At 47.8% G+C, this 23,074-nt stretch overlaps 1 protein-coding gene across 1 annotated transcript in view; it reads left to right on the top strand.

Moving 5' to 3' along the window:
• Positions 1-4,997: 4,997 nt before the first annotated feature.
• Positions 4,998-23,074, top strand: part of ACSBG1 (acyl-CoA synthetase bubblegum family member 1) — a 48,776-nt gene continuing 30,699 nt past the window's right edge. The window contains exon 1 of the mRNA XM_032623511.1: positions 4,998-5,134. Within this exon, the coding sequence (XP_032479402.1) occupies positions 5,055-5,134 (80 nt within the window). The 5' untranslated portion in view covers positions 4,998-5,054. The remainder of the gene's footprint in view (positions 5,135-23,074) is intronic.

Genomic DNA, 23,074 nt, shown 5'->3' with positions numbered 1-23,074 from the left:
GAGAAGGTGATGTCTGAGTAAAGATGGAGGGAGTGAAGAGAGGGTCGGTGGATGTATGGGGACAGAGTGTCCCAGGCAGAGGGAACAACCATACAGAGGCTGTGGGGCAGGAGGGAGAGCACAGAGGCCGATGTGGCTCACTGGGGCCCAGGACCGGGAAGGCCAGTCATCCACATCCGATGGGGACGGGGGCTCCCGCCTCAGCACATGCTGTCCTGAGTCCCTCCAGCCTCCTCCATTCCCAAGTCCTCACTCCCCCCCTCCCCACGTGCCCTTCACTGTCCCTTTCAACTCTCACTTCACCTCTCTCTCCTTTCCAAGCCCCGTTTTATCTAATCTCAGGGGGAGGAAAAATTGGCTCTGGGCGCGTGTTTGCATCACCACGTTCACATCATCACGTTCTAGGTCAGATGTTTCTGGGAACCTTTGTTTCTGCCTTAGTATGGACCAGTGGAGAGAACGTGGTCCCCACAGGGCAGAGAGAAGGAGGCAGAGAGGTACACAGAAAACCAGGTTATTACCAGAGATACAGCAGTGCCACAAGGAAGCCCCGACTGGCCCCCTCTCCCCAGTCTTCTAGTTCATTCCATAGCCTACAACTCCAAGAAGCAGTGATTACTAGCCCCCCTCACTATGACAAAGCTCAGACTCAGAGGGATGGGGCCCCTTGCCCAAGGTCACTCAGCTCACAAGCAGAAGAAGCAGGATTTGAACCCAGGTCCGTGTCGATCCAAAGCTTGGGGTTTCCCACTTCCTGTGGCTCCTCACTGTTAGATACAGAGCTCAAGGATCTACAAAGAGCTAGGAGCCCTCTCCTAGAAAAATGCAAACAAATGGACACACACACACACACACACAACGTTGCCTGTGACTTCAGGGGGTTCCCCGACTCCAGGTAAGAACACCTATACTAGCCAGTCCGCAGCCTGTTAAGAACCGGGCCACACAGCAGGAAGTGAGCGGGGGGCGAGCAAGTGAAGCTTCATCTGCCGCTCCCCCAGCGCTTGCATTCCCGCCTGAAATGCACCCCCATCCCCCACCCCCGTCTGTGGAAATATCGTCTTCCACGAAACTGGTCCTTGGTACCAAAAATATTGGGGACCGCAGACCTATACCATCTGTGGCTGTCTCTCTAGAGGGCCCTGCGTGGCAGGGCCGTCCTTGCCGCAATGCACTATGCCCCCGAGCATCCTAGAGAGGCCTTTTCCCAGCCAGTAACCCCTCCCCACTCTACCCACTGCAGCTGGAGCAACAGGAGAGCCCTCCTGCTGGTGCAGAAAACACGTGGCCTCACACACTCTGCAGAACAGATCTTCCCAGTCAACAAACTCACGTGGGCAAAACTGCGACTTTATTTTTCTGTAACTCCATGAATTTTTAAAATCTCTCCTCCCTTCCTCCTATGGCAAAATCGTTTTTGTGAAATGGGCACATTAATTATCATTTTCAAGTTTAAATTAAGTCCCAGCAGTTCCACTTCTAGGAACTTATCCTAGAGCTAGACCAACTTGAGTGCCTATGGTGCAGGAATAAGGCTGTTTGTTTCAGCAAAAAACTGAAAACAACCTTGATGTTCGTTGTACAGGACGGGTTAAGTGCATCCTGGCCAGCCCTTCCGTGGAATGCCGTACATCCCGAAGAGGGCTAGGAAGCTCTCAACACAACAATAGGAAAAGCTCTCCAGCCAACACTGTCAAGTATGAGATACGGGTATAAAATCGTGTATACCGTGTTACCATTTGTATATATCCAGAATATTTCTAGAATGATGCAAAAGCAACTTTTAACAGTGCTGGCTCTGGGAGAAGAAATGGGTGAGGGAAGGAGAGAGAAGAGGGGGAGAAAAATTTACTTTTCACTGAAGTTCTCTGTGCAGTTTTTAAGAAAAAAATTTTATTGAGGTGAAATTCACACAACATTACAATTGCAAAGTGCACAATTCAGTGGCATTTAGTACATCCGCAATGTTGTGCATCCACCAACTCTACCTACTTCCAAAACATTCCATCACCCCAAAAAGGAAACCCTGTACCCCTTAAACAATCATACCCCTCCATACATTTCACACGTTCCTGCTATATCAGCAAGGGTCCCGACAAGAAAGAAATGGCCCACTCAGAGGGGCAGTTAGAGAGGGGAGGGCAGGGTTAAGGGAGCCACGAAGGATGGCGAAGCAACAGCAGGGAGCTGGACACTCCTGCGGCCCCAAGCCATCTGGGCGGGATGTCGGATAGGACCTTCAGCTGTCAGGACAGGGATGAAGCTGCTGCCCAAAGGGCAGCCATCAGGGAGGGAGTGAGAGGAATCAAACTCACAACCTCTTTCTGCCTGTCCTCTGTTCTCCAGCTGCCATCTGTATTGGCCTAACTCAGCCAGAGGCCAGGGGCCCTGGTGATACCCACACAGGTGAGCTTTGGGGGACCAAGCCAGTGGAGAGGGAATCTGGGGGGCAAAGGCAGAATAACCTGCACATGGTTATAGACACTTTTCCAAATCAAGTTCTTTAACTTTTTTTTTTTTCTTTGCGGTACGCGGACCTCTCACTGTTGTGGCCTCTCCCGTTGCGGAGCACAGGCTCTGGACGCGCAGGCTCAGCGGTCATGGCTCACGGGCCCAGCCGCTCCGCGGCATGTGGGATCTTCCCGGACCGGGGCACGGACCGGCATCCCCTGCATCAGCAGGCGGACTCTCAACCACTGCGCCACCAGGGAAGCCCCGTTAACTATTTTTAAAGCTCAGCTAAATCAGACTCAGCGGTTCCCTGTCCTTCCCCTCAGCACCATGTCCCAGCATCAACCCTACGTGTGAGATGTACTTGGGGTCCTGGTCCTCAGGTGGGGTCAACCCTCCACGCCAGACCACTGAGTACCCATGCTCCCCTCAGCCTCTGTTGCCAGCCTGCCAACCCTACCCTCTCCTCATGTGGACCCTTGGCCCACTGCCTGCATTGAGGAGCGGGACTGCCCAGGCCCTCTCGGCCCTGGTGCCTTGGAACCATCTCCTCTGTGGCCTGCACTGCATACTGTAGGGCCTTGTCACTTTCTTGGGAAGCCTCAGACCCCACTACCCCCTTCCCTCCTTAGGGCTCAGGAGCCCCTCTCCAAGCCACCCCCCACCCCCCTGCCAGGTCCTGGCCTCCTTTTTGAACTCTCTTCCTTTTCCAGCTCTCAGGATCCCTAAGAATCTGAGGGATGGGGTTGGGGGAGGGGAAACTTGTTCTGCCTCATTATACATTTTTCCAAACCTTTCCAGGTTTTCATCTTAACCAAAGCTTTTGAACTTAAAAGTTAAGAACTTGATGTCATTTTTTTCTCTGATTCAGTTTCCCCTTGGGTGGTGCCTCACCACTTATCACTCACAATGATGTCCCACTGGGCACATTCAATCAGCCCATGAGCACGGCTCTCCCCATCACCTTCTCATGTCCAGTTGGAGCTGGCAGCCACCATCCTCATGATCCAAACAGTTAAATTAAGGCCCAGAGAGGGGCAGAGACCTGCCCAAGGTCATGGGGAGAAGGGGTCAGTGGAAGATTCGGGAGTCAAAGCCAGCCTCCAGGCCTCCTGTCTAATGTGCCTTCAATGTATTGGGAGGCAGTCCTAGGGTCCATGCTCTGAATTTTCATGGATTCAGGCAAGCTCTTTCTCAGCCACCTGCCTCTACCAGTTAAGACCTGTGACCCCGCTGAACCCGCTGACCCCTTTTGGGGCATCTCGTAGAATCTCCATCAACGCCTCCTGTATTCAGGCTGTACCAGTCGGATCATGTGCCCCAAAAGTCACGCACACCCAGAGCCTTGGAGTGTGACCCTATTTGAAAATAGGCTCTTTACAGATATAATTAGTGAAGATGATATCATACTGGATTAGGGTAGGCCCTAGTCCAATGACTGTTGTCCTTAAGAGAAAATAGGGACCTAGACACAGAGGGCAGACAGTCATGTGGAGACAGAGGCAGAGATTGGAGGGACACATCTACCAGCCAAGGAACATAAGGATTTCTGGGAACCACCAGAAGCTAGAAGAGGCAAAGAAAGATTCTTCCCTAGAGCTTTTAGAGAGAGCATGGCCCTAATGAACCCTTGATTTCAGACTTCTGGCGTCTAGAACTGTGAGAGAATACATTTCTGTTTTAAGCCACCCAGCTCGTGGTACTTTGTTCCTGCAGGGAACTAGTACAGACTAAGGGGGAGATTTCTGGTACTCAGAGAAAGCCCCCCGCCACCCACCGTGCCCTACGTGAATTTTCCACATCTGTTTACAGATGCTGCAGACCCACCATCAGTACTCTTCTTTCCTTTAGCTGATGGAACAGATCCACACTTCTATTTTGGTGCCCCTGGGTGGTCACGTTCCTAGGTCCTCTATCACGTCTGCTTCAGTGCAAATGCTTCTGTCAACTATATCATAGTCCTCAGTGTTGGAAATGTCTCTTTCCTTCCCCTGGACTGGGGTTCCTTGAAGGCAAGAGCCACAGGTCCTCCTCGGATCCCCAGCCTCCAGTGCAGGGCCTGGGGGAGGTGGGCTGTGCGGGTGAAACCCCTTCCTGGGGCTGCGTCCAGCCGACGGTGAGGCAAGGTTGCAGGATGTGGGCAGTCGAGGTTAGCAGCCACTGCAGGATCTGAATCCAGATTGGTGCTGAGAACCCCTTGGGCTACGACGTGGCCTTTTAAAGTCAGTGAGGAGGTTTTCTGGGGGCCCAGAAGCCCTGAGCCCATTGGCCAGACTTCCTGGGAGAACCAGAGTGGATTTGCATGAAAAAGAACACTGGCTTCATTGAAATTCTCCTCGTCTTGAGTGAAACAAAATCACAAAGAAAAGGAAAGTTTTAATCCTGAGCAACTTCACCGCTGAGGGGTGTTTTGAGCTTCTAAAAATAGAGAGGAAATGGGTCTCTTTGGTCCACTCTAGTCACTGCCTCCCCAGCCAACCCCCACCACCCAGTCAAGGCCAACCTCTCATGCAGTGGGAGACAGCTCTCTCTCCAGCAGATGCCCGCGGCGGGTGCCGTGCACTTCTGGAGCCGGACGCAGCTGTCCCCCACAGGACCCCAGCATGCCGGACAGCAGAGTGACCCCACAGGAGAGCCGGCTGGATGCGAGCCTGGGAACCACCCAAGAACACTTGGGAACCAGGTAAGTTGGAGGTGGGCCTCTGTCCATGGAGCCTCTGGCCGAGCTCTGGACTTGACTCTGCTGTGTGAACCTGGGCAAGCTGCTTCACTCTCTGAGCCTCAGTCTCTTCATCTGGGAAATGAAGGGAAGGGTCTGGATGATCTCTAAATGGAATAAGCCCTGGACCGGGGCATGTGTCACTTGAAACTGTCTACTCCCCTGTGTGGCCAAGAGGGGCTCAACCGAGGAATGAGGGCACGAGTAGGGGGCTGCGGGTGGATGGAGGAAGAAGTTTTCAGTCAATAGGAATATCCCCCTGTCTCCTCAAGGGGGTCTTTGGCATGTGGGGGTCAATGACAGACAAGGACAGGGGAGAGCCAGAGGATCCGGCTCCAGCTTGCTGTGTGACCTTGGTGGGTCCCTGCGCCTCTCTGGGCTGCAGCTTCCCTGTCTGTACATGAATGCAGTGGTTGAATTTTCCCCAAAGCCTTCCCGCTGTATGTGTTCTGCTGATCTGTGATTCAGAGGAAGTGGATTCAATTTGTCAGCCATTCACTAGTGCCCACTCTGGCCCAGGCCCTGTCCCTCCAAGGAGTGGTAAGATCCTGAGAAGTTGAGACCCAGTCCTGGCCCAAGAAGCCCTCAACCAGGAGGCAGGGAGAAGGCAGACACATGGAACCCCAGGGTCCAGATGCCTGTGGTCTGTGCCCAGGAGGATCACAGGCCAAGAGGAGGAGGGAAGCTTCCAACGGGAGACTCTTGAGACAGGCCTTGGATGGTCAGGAGGGCACTAACAGTCAGAGAGGAAGGGCCATGCGGGAGAAGGGACCAGCATTGCCAGGGTGAGAATATGCGAAGGAACATGGGGAACTTAGGGAAGGGAGAGGCCTGGGTGGCTGGAGTGCGGAAGGGGAGAAGGACAAGGGAGAAATGCCAGGGGCTGAGCCCTATGGGGAGAAGTTGCCAGGGTTTGAGCTACAGAGTGAATGGCCATTGTTCTCAATGAGGGGTTACGAGGGAGGAAAGATGGAGCAAATGGAATAAATGTGAAAGTGCCTCACGGGCAGAGGCCCCTCCCAGGGCTAGAGGCCTGGGCCCTGCCCCGGGTCTGCCGACGGAGAATGGACTCCTGTCCTGCCAGAAGCAGGGGCTCCTTACCTTCAAGACCTCCAAGAGCATGAGGTCCAGCCCCCTCCCTGGGAGGGTCAGTGGGGCCCTCAATGTGGGCTGGCTGGAATTCCCTCACCCTGGGGAATGGGCTCACAGAGGCCTGGACCTGCTTTGCAGACTCCATAAAAGAGAAGCAGCAGAGAGCCCCAGGCTGGGGCAGGGCTGCTAAGGGTAGGTAGGTGAGGAGCCCTGTGGGGGAAGGGAGGGCTGAAAACTCAGAAGGTCAGTCCCCCTGCTTTCTTGCTTAGCGACTTCGGGTAAGTTGTTGAGCTTCTCTGAGCCTCAGTTTCTCCATCTATCAAATGGGGATGAGAATGCCTGCTCTGTCGGCCTTGCAGAGTAGTCATGAGGAAAGAACTTTGAACCCTTGTTTAACATTGTTCTCAAGTCAGAGGCTGTTACAGCTGCTGTGATGCCCCTCCAGGCCAGCCCCAGCAGCAAAGGGCTCTATCTCAGGCTTGCCTATCTGTCCTGGCCTTGTGGCCATGGGCTGGCTGCTGCTCCTGGGGGAGGGTGGGCCTACATTCCTCCAATAGCCTGAGAGGGGCCTTATCTTACCCCCTTCCCCTTCCCAGGGTTGCAGAGGGGAGGCCGGAGATCAGGGAGGTGGAGACTGGGAAGAGGAGGGTTTGCACACCAGGCTGACCCACACGAATTCCCTTTTGTGCCATACCACTTGCAGGGTTGGAGGGAGGGAGCCGGGCCAGGGCCAAGAGAGGCTGGGTCTGCTGGGCTGGAGCCAAGACGGGTCAGGATCTGATCTGGCAGCTTGCGCTCTGTGTCCTTTGAGGCTGCGGCTGTAGACCATGCCATCCATCAGGAGTACCCATCGGCGTAGCCCTGTAAAACTCTCGGTGCAGGAGGGACACCAGCCTCCCTGAGCCTGAAGAAGCCCAGGTTGGAGGAAGGGCTTCAGAAGAACCAGAGAAGGAGACAGTTCATCCTGGGTTTGAAGGGTGGTAGATGCCCTGGTGGTAGGCAGGGGCATCCTGTGGACTGAAGCTGTGGTTGTGGAGGAGTTACAGGTGGCCGTCAGACCAGTCAGGTTAACTCCTAAGCTAACTCCTAGGTCTGGATAGGCTGGTGTGGCCAGACTAGGGGCAGCCAGGCATGAGGGCTGCCAGAGCCAGAGGAAGAGGCAGAGAGGAGCCCTGGCAGGCGTGGAAGCAGTCGAAGCAGAAGCAGAGCCTAGTTTTGGGAGGTGACTCTGGCAGCAGTGAATACAGGCTGGAGTTGGGAGGCAGACGCCAGGAGAAGGGAGCCTGCAGAGTCGAGTCTGGCCCAGGGAAGGATGATGAACTCTCAACTGACCATATTCCCCCTGGGCTCCCAGCTGCCTCTTCCAGCCCTGCCTGCTCAAAGACTGGGTGCCGAGAGGAGTTCCCTCAGAGCCAGGAGTGTGGGACAGGCACAGGAGGCTGCTGCAAGCCCAGTGAAGAAGGCTGTTCTCGCTGATAAAGCTTTCCAAGGATGATAGAGAGTGAGCTCCCCATCTCTGGGGTGTGCAAGCCTGGGAGGAACAAACCTAATGCAAATGCTATGGAAATGATACAGGCGTCCTTAAGAATATGGAATGTCCAGGGCCTTCTAGTTTTCTCAACTTCCTCCCCCTCACTTCCCCATAATATGAGAAATGGCTATCGTAGAGTTGCCTTTTCCCTCTTATTTTGGTATCTTTATTATCTATCTGTTTTCATAAGTATACATTCATCTATTCAAAATTATTTATTGTTGAATATGTCAGGTACTATGCTAAGAGAATATCATAGAAAACAAAACAAGCCCCAACTTAAGGAATTAACATACTTGCAGCAAAGACAGACAAGAACAAATAATTATATAATTATCTTTTTTTTTTTTGTAAATTTTTGGCTGCTTTGATTCTTCATTGCTGAGTACGGGCTTTCTCTAGTTGCATCGATCGAGAGCTACTCTTCATTGTGGTACACGGGCTTCTCATTGCGGTGGCTTCTCTTGTTGTGGAGCATGGGCTCTAGGCGTGCAGGCTTCAGTAGTTGTGGCACGCAGGCTCAGTAGTTGTGGCTTGCAGGCTCTAGAGCGCAGGCTCAGTAGTTGTGGCTCATGGGCTTAGTTGCTCCGCGGCATGTGGGATCTTCCCAGACCAGGGCTTGTACCCGTGTCCTCTGCATTGGCAGACGGATTCTTAACCACTGCACCACCAGGGAAGTCCCAATAATTATACAATTACTTATTAAACTATAAGTGCAAAAGGTGCCATGAAAGAATTAAGGGGAAAAAAGAGGGAATGTGGCCATTGCTACTGAATTCCATACTTAAAAATTATTAAAATGGAAAATGTTTAATTTCTTAATATCTGACTCAGAGGTTGGTGAAGTCTTCCTTGGGAAAAGTAACATTTAAGCTGAGACCTGAAAGAGGAGTAGGAGTTGGTAGGGAAAGATGTTTCTAAGAAAAGGGCATAGCACGTGCAAAGGCCCTGAGGAGCTTGCAGTGTTTGAGAAACTAAAAGACCAGTCGGCACAGGACAGAGGATGTGGGAGTATATTATAAGTACCACAGGAAGGCAAGGTCAAAAGTCCCAGGATAAAGGGCAGGGCACATCCCAGAAGTCAGAATCCCTGGGGCAAAGTAACCCTGGGCATAGACCTCTTTTTTTTTTTTTTTTTTAACGATTATTTATTTATTTTATTTATTTGGCTACATTGGGTCTTAGCGGCTGCATGTGGGATCTTCTCTGTGGCACGCGGAATCTTTTGTAGCGACTCCTCATTGCGGTGCGCGGGCTTCTCTCTAGTTGTGGTGCTGAGTGCACGAGCTCAGTAGCTGTGGTGCGCGTGCTCTCTAGCTGTGGCGGGCTGGCTCCGGAGTGCATGGGCAGGCTTCTCTCTAGTTGTGGCACATGGGCTCCAGAGCACATGGGCTCAGTAGTTGCGGCACCTGGGCTTAGTTGCCCCGTGGCATGTGGGAACTTAGTTCCCCAACCAGGAATAGAACCCGCATCCCCTACATTGGCAGGTGGATTCTTAACCACTGGACCACCAGTGAAGTCCCGGTCCTAAACACCTGAATACAAGTCTGTATGCTTTCAGGATGCAGATGAGCCTAGGCCAGCACTGAGTTCCTGCAGGGGCTGTAGAGTCACTGGCTGGGGTCAGTAGAGCCCAAGCTGGCCTGGAGTCAGAATGCTGGGCCAGAAGCTGACTCACTCTGTCCCTAGGCAAGTCCCTGAATGGTAGGCTCTCAGGCCAGTGGGGGTTTTTTAGGTCACTGAGTCTAACCCACTCTGTCACAACATTCACATACTGTCAACCTACCCTGACTTGAATACCTCCAGGGATGAGGAACTCACTACTTATCTCTTTGTCCTGCAAAAGACATGGGCAGTGATAGTGGGAGAAAGTCCTATATCACCCTGGGTTCTATGAGTGCCCTCTGGGTCCTGGCTCTAGCCCTCCTCCCCAGGCAGCCCTGGCTCCTTGCAAAGGAGCCTGTGAGGAACATTTAAAGTCAGGGCTGGGAAGGTGCTTTGGAAACTGCAAAGGTTGCACCATGTGAAGGACATCTAGGACCTAGCTTGGACTCTAGCCCCAAGCAGCTGTAAAATAAGAATTTACATCTGCAAAATATAATAGGTTGTGTGTAAGCAAAATTTTCATAGAGTGAAATGTACAGATGTGAGTATAATTTGATGACTTTTGACAAAAAGTATACACCCCTGTAATCAACAACTCAGTAGAAATATGGGACGTTTTCATCGGCCCAGAATGTCCTCTCTGCTCCGTTCTAGTCTGCTCTCACCCCCGTTTGTCCTTAAGCAAACCAGTTTTGAACAGCCACTGTTTCCTGGCGGTTCTTGAACATTGTATAAATGGAATCACACAGTATGTACTTTTCTATGTCTGGCTCCTTTCACTCATCATGACGTTTGCACGATTCCTCCATGTGTGAAGTGTTTCAGTAGTTCATTCTTTTGTACCATTGAGTAGAATGCCGCCGAGTGGCTAGACCACGATTTGTTTGTCCATTTTCCTGTTGAGGACATTTGAGTTGTTTCCAGTTTGGGGATTTTATTAGTAAAGCTGCTGTGAACTTTCTTGTATAAGGTTTTCTGTGGACATATATATTCATTTCCTTGGAGAAGACCCTAGAAATACAACTGTTGTATCAGAAGATAGGTATATGTTTAAAGAAGCCACCAGAAGTTTTCCAAAGTGGTCATGCCATCACCAAGAGCAGTTTCTGTTGCTCCAAATCTTTGTCAACACTAAATATTGTTAGTCTTTTTAATTTTACCTATTCTGGTGGTCGAATAGTGGTATCTCATTGTGGTTTTAATTTCCCTGATAATGATGTTGAGCTTGTTTTCATGTGCTTATTGGCCATTTCTATATCTTCTTTTGTGAAGTGTCTATCCAGATCTTTAGACCATTTTATAATTGTGTTCTTAATCCTTTTATTACTGATTTGCAGAGATTTCTCTGTATATTCTGGATATCAGTCCCTAACTAGATACTTGTATGGAAAATATTATCTCCCAGTTTGTGGCTTATCTTCATTTCCTTAATGCTGTCTTTTGATGAGCAAACATCTTTTTATTTGATAAATCTAATTTATCTAAGTATTTCTTTTATGGTTAGTGCTTTTGCATCCTCTCTAAGAAATCTTGGCCTGTACTAAGGTCACAAAGATACTTTATTCTATGTGTTCTACTAAAAGCTTTAGCCTTTACATTTAGGCCTATGACCCATCTCAAATTAATATTTTCTTTTTTCCCACATTTTTATCCAGTTATTCAAGTGCCATTTGTTGAAAATGATTTTTTTTTTCAGTATTAAATTGCTGTGGCTCCTTTTTTTTTTTTTTTTAAAAAAAAAAAGAAAGTCAACTGTCCATATGTAGGGACCTATTTCTGGATTTCCTTCCATTGAACTATTTTTCTATATTTATGTCAACACACACTGTCTTCATTACTATAGCTTTATATTAAGTCTTGAATCAGATAGTGTTGGTCCTCCAACTTTGTTCTTTTTTTTTTTTCAAGATTGTTTTGGTTATCCTGGGAGCAGTAGACGCCTCTAAGATGCTCCTCAATGAGTCTTACCTTCTGTATTCTTGTGTAATCCCCTACCCTTGAATGTGGGCCAACCTAGTAACTCATTTCTAAGAAGTAGAATATGGCAAAAGTGATGGAATTTCATTTCAGAGATTTGGTTACAAAAAGACCATGATTTCATTTTTACTGCTCTCCCTCATTTTCTTACTTGCTTGCTCTGAGGGAGAGGCCCACGTGGCAAGGGCCTGAGGGAACCCTCTGGTCAACAACCAGTAAGGATTTGAGACCCTCAGCCCAACAACCTGCAAGGAACTTAATTCTGCCAACAACCCCATGAGTGAGCTTGGAAGCAGATCCTCTCCCAGTTGAACCTTCAGATGAGAACACAGCCCTGGCTGACAGTTTGATGACAACATCACAAGAGATTTTGAGCCAGAGGCACTCAGTTAAGCCACACCCAGATGTCTAACCCACAGAAACTGTAAGATAATAAATGCTTGTTTTTTAAGTCACCACGTTTTGGGATACTTGTTATGGAATAATAGGTTACTAGCACAATAGCTCCTTTGTATTTCCATGCAAATTTTAGAATTATCTTGTCAGTCGCAACAAAAAAGACTGCTGGAATTTTGACTGAGAATGAACTGAATCTATATTTCAAGTTGGGGAGAATATCCTGATCAATGAACATGGTGTGTATTTCCATTTACTTAGGTCTTTGATTTCTCTCAACTATGATTTGTAGTTTTCAGTTGTAGATGTCTTACACCTTTTTTCCTATATTTGTTCCTAAGAATTGTATGGGTTTTGATACTATGTAAATTGTATTTTAAAGTTAATTTTCTAATAATTTGTTATTTATATAAAAATACAATCGATTTAAAAAAAATTGACCTTGTATCCTGTGATATTACTAAATTAATTTATTAGTTCTAGTGTTTCTTTTTTTTTTTTTTTTTTGCGGTATGCAGACCTCTCACTGTTGTGGCCTCTCCCATTGCAGAGCACAGGCTTCAGACGTGCAGGCTCAGCGGCCATGGCTCACGGACCTAGCCGCTCTGCGGTATGTGGGATCTTCCCAAACTGGGGCACGAACCCTTGTCCCCTGCAACGGCAGGCAGACTCTCAACAACTGCGCCGCCACCAGAGAAGCCCTAGTGTTTCTTTTTATAGATCCCCTAGGATTTTTTTATATATACAATTTTGTTACCTATTTTAAAAGATAGTTTTACTTCTTTTACTTCCAATCATTTTGCCTTTTAATTTTTTTTTTTTTTTTTTTTGCCTTATGGCACAGGCTAGGACCTCCAATATAATGCTGAATAGAGGTAGTAAGAGTGGGCATCCTTGTCTTGTTTCTAATATATTTATTTCCACTGATCTTCATTCCTTCTTGTAAATCCATGTTTTCATCTGGTGTAATTCCTATCAGCCCGAATAAATCCCTATAGCATTTCTTGTAGTGAAGGTGTCCTAGTTAATCTCTTGCTGCTTAACAAATCACTCAAAACTGTGGTGCCTCAAACCAACAACAATCATTTATTATCTCTCATGGTTTATATGGGTCAGTAATTCAGGAGCAACTTAGTTAAGTGGTTCTGGCTCAGGGTCTCTCATGAGGTTACAGCCAAGATGTCAGCCAGGGTAATACTCATCTGGAATTGGAAGACCCTCTTTCAAGCTCACTTATAAGGTCGTTGGTAGACCTCTGTTCCTCACTGGCTGTGTTAGTTTCCTGTTGCCACTTTAACAAATTACCACAAGCTTGGTGGTTTAAGACAGAACTTTATTCTTTCATAGTTCTGGAAGCCAGAAGTCTGAAATCAGTTTCACAGGGCTTAAATCAAGGTGTCAGCAGGGCTGTGCTCCCTCCAGAGGCTCTAGGAGGGAGTCCGTTCTTGGCCTCTTCCATCTCCTGGAGGCTACCCGCATCCACCCTTGGCTTGTGGTCGCACCACTCCAATCTCTGCCTCTGTGGTCACATTGCCTTCTCTTCTGTGTGTGTGTCAAATCTCCTTCTGCCTCCCTCATGTAAGGATACAAGTGAGTGCATTTAATGCCTACCTGGATAATCCAGGATAATGTCCCTGTCTCAAGATCCTTAATTTAATCACATCTGCAGAATCCTTTTTTAGGGGGTGGGGAGGAGAGGCATGTAAAGACATGTAAGATAATATTCAGTTTCCAGAGATTAGGAGATGAATATTTGCAGGGGGGTGGGGCATTTTTCAACTTACTACATTGGTGTTGCCCAGAGACTTTAGTTTTGCCAGTGGACCTCTCTATAGGCTGCTTAAGTGTCTTCTTGACATGACAGCTGGTGGCTGGGCCCAGGGCCATCTCAAAGTTTTCTTTACTCATATGTCTGATGCCTGAGGTGGTAAGACTCAATAAGCTGGGATTGGGAACAGCTGGGGAGCCTCAGTATCTCTATTTCTATGTAGCTTCTTCACAAGGTCTCCTTCATGGTGGCTTCAGGGTAGCCAGATTTCTGACATGGTGGGTCAGGGATCCAAAAAGCGTGTATCCTGAGAGAGTCAGGTGAAAACCGTATCACCTTTTATGATCTAGCTTTGGAAATTACATAGTGTCACTTCTACTACATTGTATTTCTTAGAAGCTGGTCATTAAGGCTATCCCATATTGAAGGAGAAGAGAAAAAAACTCAGCCTATTGATGGGAATAGTGTAAAGAATTTGCAGACATGATTTCAAACCATCACAGAAGTGCGCTGGTGAAAAATCCTCCCATCCTGCATTTAAATGAAATGTCATTATTTCACTTTATTTTTAACTGAAATATAGTTGATTTACAATGTTGTGTTAGGTTCAGGTGTCCAGCAAAATGATTCAGTGATATATATATATATATATATATATATATATATATATATATACATATATATATATATATAGTTTTAGATTCTTTTCCATTAGAGGTTATTGTAAGATATTGAGTATAATTCCCTGTGCTATACAGGAGGTCCTTGTTGGTTATCCATTTTATATTTGCTTTCATTTTGAAAGATGTTTTTTGAAAGATATTTGATGTTATCTCACAGGTAACTGAGGGTCTGTTCATTTTTTTTTAATATAACAACTTTATTGAGATATAAACTACATGCCATAAAATTTACCCATTTAAAGTATAAAATCCAGTGGGTTTTAGTATATTCTCAGAGTTGTGCAAACATCACCACAGTCCATTTTATTTTATTATTACTTTTTTGTGGCTGTGCTGTGAAGCATGTGGGATCTTAGTTCCCTGACCAGGAATGAACCCTTGTCCCTTGCAGTGGAAGCATGGAGTCTTAATCACTGGACCTCCAGGGAATTCCCCACAGTCCATTTAAAAATATTTTCATTACCCCAGAAGAAACCCTAGACCCATTAGCAGTCACTCTCCATTTCCCCTCAAGCCTCCAGCCCTAGGCAACCACAAATCTGCTTTTTGTCTCTGTAGATCTGCTTATTCTAGACCTCTCACTTAAATGAACTGATATAATATATCATCTATTGCGAATGGCTTCTTTCACTTAGCATGATATTTTCATGATTCATCTGTGTCGTATCATGTATCAGTACTGCATTCCTTTTATGGCCAAATAATGTTCCAGTGTATGGACATGCCACATTAAGTTTACCCAGTCATCAGTTGATGGACATTTGAGTTTTCATTTTCTGGCTATTATGAATAATGCTCCAATGAACATTTATGTACAAGTTTTTGTATGGACATACGTTTTAATTTCTTTTGGGTATAAAGCTAGAAGTGGAATTGTTTGGTCATATTATAACTCTATGTATAACCTTTTGAGGAACTAGCAGACTGTTTTCCAAAGCAGCTGCATTACCACCAGCAGTGTACAAGAGTTCCAATTTCTCCACATCCTCACCAACACTGTTAGTATCTGTATTTTGTTTATTTTATTTATTTTATTATATATTTTTTTGCGGTATGCGGGCCTCTCACTGTTGTGGCCTCTCCCGTTGTGGAGCACAGGCTCCGGACGCGCAGGCTCAGCAGCCATGGCTCACGGGCCCAGCCGCTCTGCAGCATGTGGGATCATCCTGGACCGGGGCACGAACCCGTGTCCCCTGCATCGGCAGACGGACTCTCAACCACTGCACCACCAGGGAAGCCCAGTATCTGTATTTTATAAACAGCCATTCCAGTGGGTATGAAGTGTTTTCTCATTCTGGTTTTGATTTGCATTTCCTGATAGCTGATGATGTTGAACATCCTTTAATGTGCTTGTTGTCCATTTGTATGTCTTCTTTGGGGAAATGTCTATTCAAATCATTGCCCAGTTTTAATTGGGTTATTTTTCTTTTTTCTTTCCTTTCTTGTTGTTGCTGAATTGTTAGAGTTCTTCATATATTCTATACAATTCTCTTATCAGATAAATGATTTACAGATATTTCCTTCCATTCTGTGGGTTATCTTTTCACCTTCTTGATGGTGTCCTTTGAAGCACTAAGAGGTTTAATCTTGATGTAGTCCAATTTACCTGTTTTTGTTTTGTTGCTTGTACTTCTGGTGTCATAGCTAAGAAGGCTTTACCTAACTGAAGTCCACCTCTGTGCTTTCACTGCCTAGGGTGTGGGTTCCACCCCTGGTCAGGCAACTAAGATCCCGCAAGCCATGTGGCGTGGCCAAAAAAACCCAAAAATACAAAAAAATAACAGCTTAAGTCCACATAGATTTTCTTCTAATATTTTTACAGTTTAAGCTCTTACATTTTGGTCTTTGATACATTTTGAGTTAACTTTTTGTGTATGGTATGAGGAAAGGGTCCAACTTTATTCTTTTGCATGTGGATATTGAGTTGTCCCAGCACCATTTGTTGATTTGTACCATTTGTTGAAAAGTATACTTCCTGCATTGAATTGGCATGGCACCCTTGTTGAAAATCAGTTGACTATAAATGTGAAGGTGGATTTCTGAATCCTATATTCTATTCCATTCATCTATATGTCTATCCTATGCCAGTATCACTTTGTCCTGATTACTGTAGTGTAGGTTTATAGTATGTTTTGAAATCAAGAAGTGTGGTCCTCCAACTTCGGTCTTTTTCAAGATTGTTTCGTCTATCCTGGGTCTTTGGAAGTTTCATAGTAATTTTAGACCGGTTTGTTAATTGCTGCCAAAATGCCAGCTACGATTTTGATAGAGATTATGTTGACCGATAGATCAATTTGGCTATCTTTTTTTTTTAAAGTTTTTTTTAATTAATTAATTTTATTTATTTATCCCTGGCTGCATTGGGTCTTCGTTGCTGCGCGTGGGCCTTCTCCAGTTGCGGTGAGCGGGGGCTACTCTTCATTGCAGTGCATGAGCCTCTCATTGCGGTGTCTTCTCTTGTTGCAGAGCACTGTCTCTAGACGCGTGGGCTTCAGTAGTTGTGGCGCATGGGCTCAGTAGTTGTGGTTTGCGGGCTCTAGAGCACAGGCTTAGTAGTTGTGGTGCACGGGCTTAGCTGCTTTACGGCATGTGGGATCCTCCCGGACCAGAGCTCAAACCCGCGTCCCCTGCATTGGCAGGCAGATTCCCAACGACTGCACCACCAGGGAATACCCAATTAGGCTATCTTAACAATATTATTATTGCCAACTTAACAATATTAAGTGTTTTGATCTTGAGATGCCTTTGCATTTGCTTAGCTCTTTGTTAATTTCTTTCAACGATGTTTCATTCTGTTCAATTAAAAAATCTTTTTTCTCTCTAGTATTTGGATTAAATAATTTCTATTATTCTGCCTTCATGTGCATGAACTTTTTTGCGGGGGGGTAGTTTCCAATCTGCTGTTAAGCTCATCTGGTGAATTTTTCATTTCAGAGATTGTACTTTTCTTATACTTTCTATTTTTATGTTGCAATTCTCCATCTGTTCATCAGTTATCATTTTTTCTTTAAATTATCAAACATGTGTTAGTAGCTGTTTTAAAGCCTTTGCATATTTATTCTAACATCTGCATCATACCTGAGTTGTTTCTATTGGCTGTTTTCTTCCCCTTGATTTTGGCTCACATTCCCTGCTTTTTCAGATGTCTGATCATTTCTTTGTTATATGGTGGATACTGTGATATGTCAGGAGTATGCTGATTTGCAGAATTAAATACATGTGCATTAAACTAGTGTCTCAGCCACAATGCTCTGCCTTTCTGAGCCAGTTGCTCCTAAGAAAACCCATGTTGCTGAAGTGTGTGGAGAGGCATAAGGAGCTTCAGAGAGCCTCACCCAATTTTAGGCAGAGCATGTGGTGGTTCCGAACATAAAATCTGGAATCAGATTGCCTGGATTTGAATCCCAACTATTCCAATTACAAGCTGTATAACCTTCAGCAAGTTACTTCATCTCTTTGTCCTTCCATTTCCAATTAGATGGGGGATTCTAATTTAGTACCTACTTTATAAGATCGTTGAGATAAGTAAATAAGTTAACACATGTAACGCAATTGGAACAGCACCTGGCACATACTAATTGCTCAGTAAATGTTAGTTCTCACTTTTAAAAAAGTGAAACCATGTTCCCCTAAAAGATCAGGCTCCCACAGCGCTGTGCCTCTACCTCGTGACCCCCTTGCCTGCCATGCTCACAGATACCTCTCTTGTATACAGGCCATGTACGTGCCTCTCTCCTTCACCCTCCTCTTTAGACTGTGGGCTCCTCTAGGGCAGGGACCAAGTCTGGGAGCCAACATTCATGTGCTGCAGGGACACAACACCCCTGTTGGTAGAAGTCTAACTCCCAGCTTTGCCCCCAACCTGGCACCATGAATTTCCTCTGGCCAAGGAGTGGGCAGTATTCTTCCTTCCTCTCATCTCCTTAGTAGAAACATGGAAAACCACCTATCATCAGAGCTGGGACTTAGAGACTATCCCTTCCACCCCTTCATTTTATAGATGGAGTAGCTGAAGTCCTAACAGAAGTGTGCCCAAAGTCAAACTCATGGTACTTCATGTAAAAATTGCAAGTGATTGGAGATGGCAATTTTCTAGGAGTCTTTGCTTTGTGTTGGAATTATGTCAACTCCAAGCTTCACACCGCTCTCCCAACGATGATTCAAAACACCAATTGACAGTTATCTGTGTCTGTCATCAATGCAACATAAGAAAATGGTTTGACAGTTTAAACCTTGGCTATATACAAAATTTTTCAAAATTTTGGAGGAAGGGTGTAAAGAAGGGTCTAATGATGAATGATTGGAAGCAGGAGTTTAGAGGACCATGGGATGCCCACCTTTCTACACTTCCCGCCCTTTTGCCCCTGTCCCACCCACTCGAATCACCCAGTAGACCTGAGACTATTGAGGTATAGCCTGTTGGTTAAGAGCATAAACACTGAAGCCCACTTGCGCAAATTTGCATTCTACTCTGCTAACTGAAAGACCTTGAGCAAGTTACATAATCTCCTTGTACTTCAGTTTCCTCATCTGTAAAGTGGGGATAGTGATAGGAATTACCTTACGGGGCTGTTGTGAGGATTAAATGCATTAATATATGTGTAAGGTGCACAGAACATTGCCTGGCGCACAGTTAGTGCTGCATACCTGTTAGCTATTAGCCATTACTATCGTTATTCTTGCCTTGTTTTCCCCCGGCTCCTCAGGCCTGGGAGCCTAGTAACATCCAACCTCGTAGCCTTGTCTCTGCCTGGTGCAGCAGAATTCCAGCTCAGGCCCCCAAATCACCAGTCATAGACAGAAAACTGGAAGGCCCTCTGTCTGTGACTTACCTGAGGAAACTGAGTCCCAGAGAGGACCAGGAACTTGCCCAAGTTTACCCAACTAAGGCAGAACCTGGGCTAGAATCCAGATGTCCCAGTGCCCAGGGACCTGTCTTGGGCATGACCAGACTCCTTCCAGGCTTTGCAGGGGAGTTCAGTGTGACCGTGCAGACTGTGTGATTAGCTAGACAGGGTTAAACACTGAGCCACTGCCAATTGGGTTAGAAGTCAGCTGGCTGGCGGGACGGCCCCACCACCATGGATGGTGGGAGCCAAGGTGAAGCTGGGACTAGCCTTTGGCCTCTCAGCAAACACTCTGCTGTTGGGCCCTTAGACTGGGGGCTCAGTCACAGTCAAGGGCCCCTGAGTGCCTGTCCCAAATATGTTCCTTCTGGTGGATCTGGGGGGATATGTCTTAGACCACCCTTGCCCCGTCCTCACCCTTTCCAAGAGACCATGGATCCCCAAAAGATCTCTGCATCGGCCAAGGTCCCCCTGTGAGCTGGAGGACCAAGGCCGGGGACGGTCCACAGCCTGAGTCTATGACCAGGGCCCTGTATCCTCTTCTGTCTGCACCAGCGTCCCCTGCTGCACCATTGCCTGGGACGCTTACCCTCTGCCTCTCATAAAATAAACCTTCACCCCTATCCAAATTTCTCCCTTTAATTTTGCTGTACCCCCTACCTCAGCCTGGGTCTGGTGACCCCACAGTGACCTTGAATGCATCTTTGTTTTTTGACTGTCAGTCCCATCATCTCCAAGCCTTCCAGGCAGGGACTAGGCTCACTGGGCTCACCTCTGCCCCCAGGGCCCCTGCAATGTCTGCAGAGGAGGCACTCAGTCAATAATCATAGTAGGAAGGAGGAGAGTCGCAGAGCCGTCCGTCATGGGGCGGGGAGAGATCATTTCCAGCTCTGAGAATATGGGCTTAAGGTTTTTATCTCATGGTAGACAATTATGTTTTAAAAAGTAACACCCAGACTCTCAATGTTAAGTGCTCTGGGATGGGCTCAGCCAGGGCAGCTCCAGGAAGAAACATGAGAGCTGGGGGTCCCTCCCAGAGGGCTTCTGGGAGGAGGAAGAGTCTGAAGAACAGTTGGAAGCTTCTGCCAGGGGGAGGCAACCTTGTGGCTTTTCTGTTTTGTTTTGTTTTTTTTTTACATCTTTATTGGAGTGTAATTGCTTTACAATGGTGTGTTAGTTTCTGCTTTATAACAAAGTGAATCAGTTATACATATACGTATGTCCCCACATCTCTTCCCTCTTGCATCTCCCTCCCTCCCACTCTCCTTATCCCACCCCTCTAGGTGGTCACAAAGCACGAGCTGATCTCCCTGTGCTAGGGGTTAGAAAGGGAAGATGACACATTTCCCAAGCCTTCCTGCCTAGAATAAGCCCATTTGCCCCCACTCCTCGTCAGTTTGGGAGCTCTACATCCAGAGTGGCTGTCGAGCTGCCCGGGAGGGGCTGAGGGATCTGGACACATGTTCCTGCTAGCCCCCCGAAGTGAAGACACTTCTTCCACCATGCCCACCCACATCGACCCCCAGTGCCAACTCCTATCATCAACAACAATGCTCTGTCCTCACTAGGAAAGCGGGAGGAGGAGAAGAGGGGCAGCCTGTATTCTCTTCAGGACAGAGGAAGAGTCTGCATTCCCTTCTGGGGTTCACTGGGTTGGTTGTTAATATAGCATGGGCTTCCCAAGCCCCCTGGGTGCCCTGAAACTGCAAGAGAGCATCTGCAAACATTGATGGTGGGGCCAGGGGAGGGCTTCCAGCAGTTTCTCAAAGGGCTCATAACTCATGGGAGGCTCAGGACCAACACCCTGAACCCAAATTGTCAAGGTGCCCTGAGGTGGCAGTGGACAAGGATCACTGGGGGAAAAGGCCATTAAGAAACTGGAATTTGGGACTTCCCTGGTGGTCCAGTGGTTAAGACTCCGCGTTTCCAATGCAGGGTCACAGTTTCAATCCCTGGTTGCGGAACTAAGACCTCACGTGCCACGCAGTGCAGCCAAAAAACAAACTGGAATTTGAAAGGGCAGAATTCTCTTGAGGTTGGTGTGCTGGTAGTGAGATGCCAGCTTAGTGTAGCAATCTGGAAATCATCTACCGTCTGACTGGGTGGAGGGCCTGGGAATAACTCCTGCCCCATCCTGCTGCTATGCCCTGACTCTTAGCCTTCGAATTAGGACTTAAGTTCCCCCTAACACCCAGTGGGACTGCCTCCATTTTTTTACTTCATCCAATCCCCACTCACCCCAAGGCAGTTGGCGGGTGAAAACTAAGGTGGGGAGGTAACTCTGGGGTGATGGGAGTGGGAGGCGAAACAGCACAGTGGTTGGGAGGGGGGTTTCTAGAGAGCATGGCCCAGGTTTTAGAAGATGCAGGTTTAATGCCACAAACCTGAGAGTCTCTGGAATGAGGTGCAAGTGGAGGGGGCGTTTGAGGACAAGAGGGCAACGTGCAGAGATATTGTTACCATGGAAGAGGGGCTTGCCAGAGGCAATGAGATGGAGCTGTTGGCTGAATTTTTTTTTTTCCGGTACGCAAGCCTCTCACTGTTGTGGCCTCTCCCGCTGTGGAGCACAGGCTCCGGACGCGCAGGCTCAGTGGCCATGGCTCACGGGCCCAGCCGCTCTGCGGCATGTGGGATCTTCCCGGACCGGGGCACGAACCCGTGTCCTCTGCATCGGCAGGCAGACTCTCAACCACTGTGCCACCAGGGAAGTCCTGGCTGAATTTTATGATGCAAATAATGGTTACATCTAGCTTATGTGGTGTCCTGGTTTCAGGGCCAGTTATGGAGACCCGGATTTCAAATGCCATCTCTGCCTCTTGCTGGGTGTGTGACACTGAACAAGTCTAAAACTCTCTGGGCCTCTGTCACCTCGCCTGCAAAATGAGACTATTACTACATTCCATATTAGGTTGTTGGGAGAATGCAAAGAGCTAACGCACATAAAGCACTTGGCACAATACGTGCATTTAGTAAAGAAAAGTTAAAAAAAAAAAAAAAGGTCAAACCTCCTGCCCAGCCCCTGGGGCCCAGGGCTGGCTCCAGGTGGGGGGCCCAGTGGCAGGAACAGTGTCCTTGTGTGGCTCTACCAAGGATGACAGCCAACATACCCACCTGCACTGGCGTCTAGACCCCTCCCCTGCCTCCTGCCCTCTTTAGGTAAGCCTCACAGGTGAGCAGCTAGGACCTGAGCCAGATGGGTTAAAGGTATCTGGGGCCACACCTCACCCGCAGGCCCAAGGCAGGATGGGGCGGGTCCCCACTGACGCCCAGCCCCACTGCATCATCACCTGGAACCAGGGGACCCGGCAGCACTGGCTCTGACACCCATGATGCTTTAGCTGAAGGAGCACAGGGGATGTTGAGCTCTGTGCCTGCCAGCCCCAAGGAGGAAGGTGAGTGCCCTGCAGCAGCCAGACCCTCGCGGCATGCAGTCCTCTCTAAGTCCTCGGTGGGGGGTCTTCCGGTTGGGAGTCAGGAATCACAAGAGAGATTTCAGGGGCACTGATCTTTAAGGTGAGACAGGCAGGTCATGCAGACTAAAGAGCAGTGGGGGACGTGGGGTCCACCGTGCAGGGGAATGGGGAAACCAGTGGGAAGCAGCGCTGCAGACTAGGTCACTGTTGAGAGCTCCAGCCTGTGCAGAGGGACCAGCCTTTGTGGCCAGGACCATGGGATTTGGAGGAGGCACTGCTCCTCTCCCTACTTGGGGTTTTTAGGATTTGGGAAGTATTTGGGTATCGCCCTCCACTGAAAACATCCTGTGACGTATAGAAGTAGGGTTCTCCCTTTGCCCCCAGAGCAGAGAGAGGTGAGAACCAGAACAAGAAACGGGGGTGTGGGGCCGGACGGTTGCCAATAGTGGGCAAGAGTCTTTACAAACCAGGAGGCCCAAGAATTTGATGTATTTGCTCATCCTGGTGACCGATTGGTCCTGGGGACTAGAGAGCCCGGAGCCCGAAGGCAGCCACCTCCTGCAATGCTGCGTTGTTACTGATGCGATTAGAG

Source organism: Phocoena sinus, chromosome 2 (genome assembly GCF_008692025.1).
Source record: "Phocoena sinus isolate mPhoSin1 chromosome 2, mPhoSin1.pri, whole genome shotgun sequence".
In the NCBI taxonomy this organism is placed as follows: domain Eukaryota; kingdom Metazoa; phylum Chordata; class Mammalia; order Artiodactyla; family Phocoenidae; genus Phocoena; species Phocoena sinus.
This window is presented reverse-complemented; position numbering and strand designations above follow the sequence as displayed.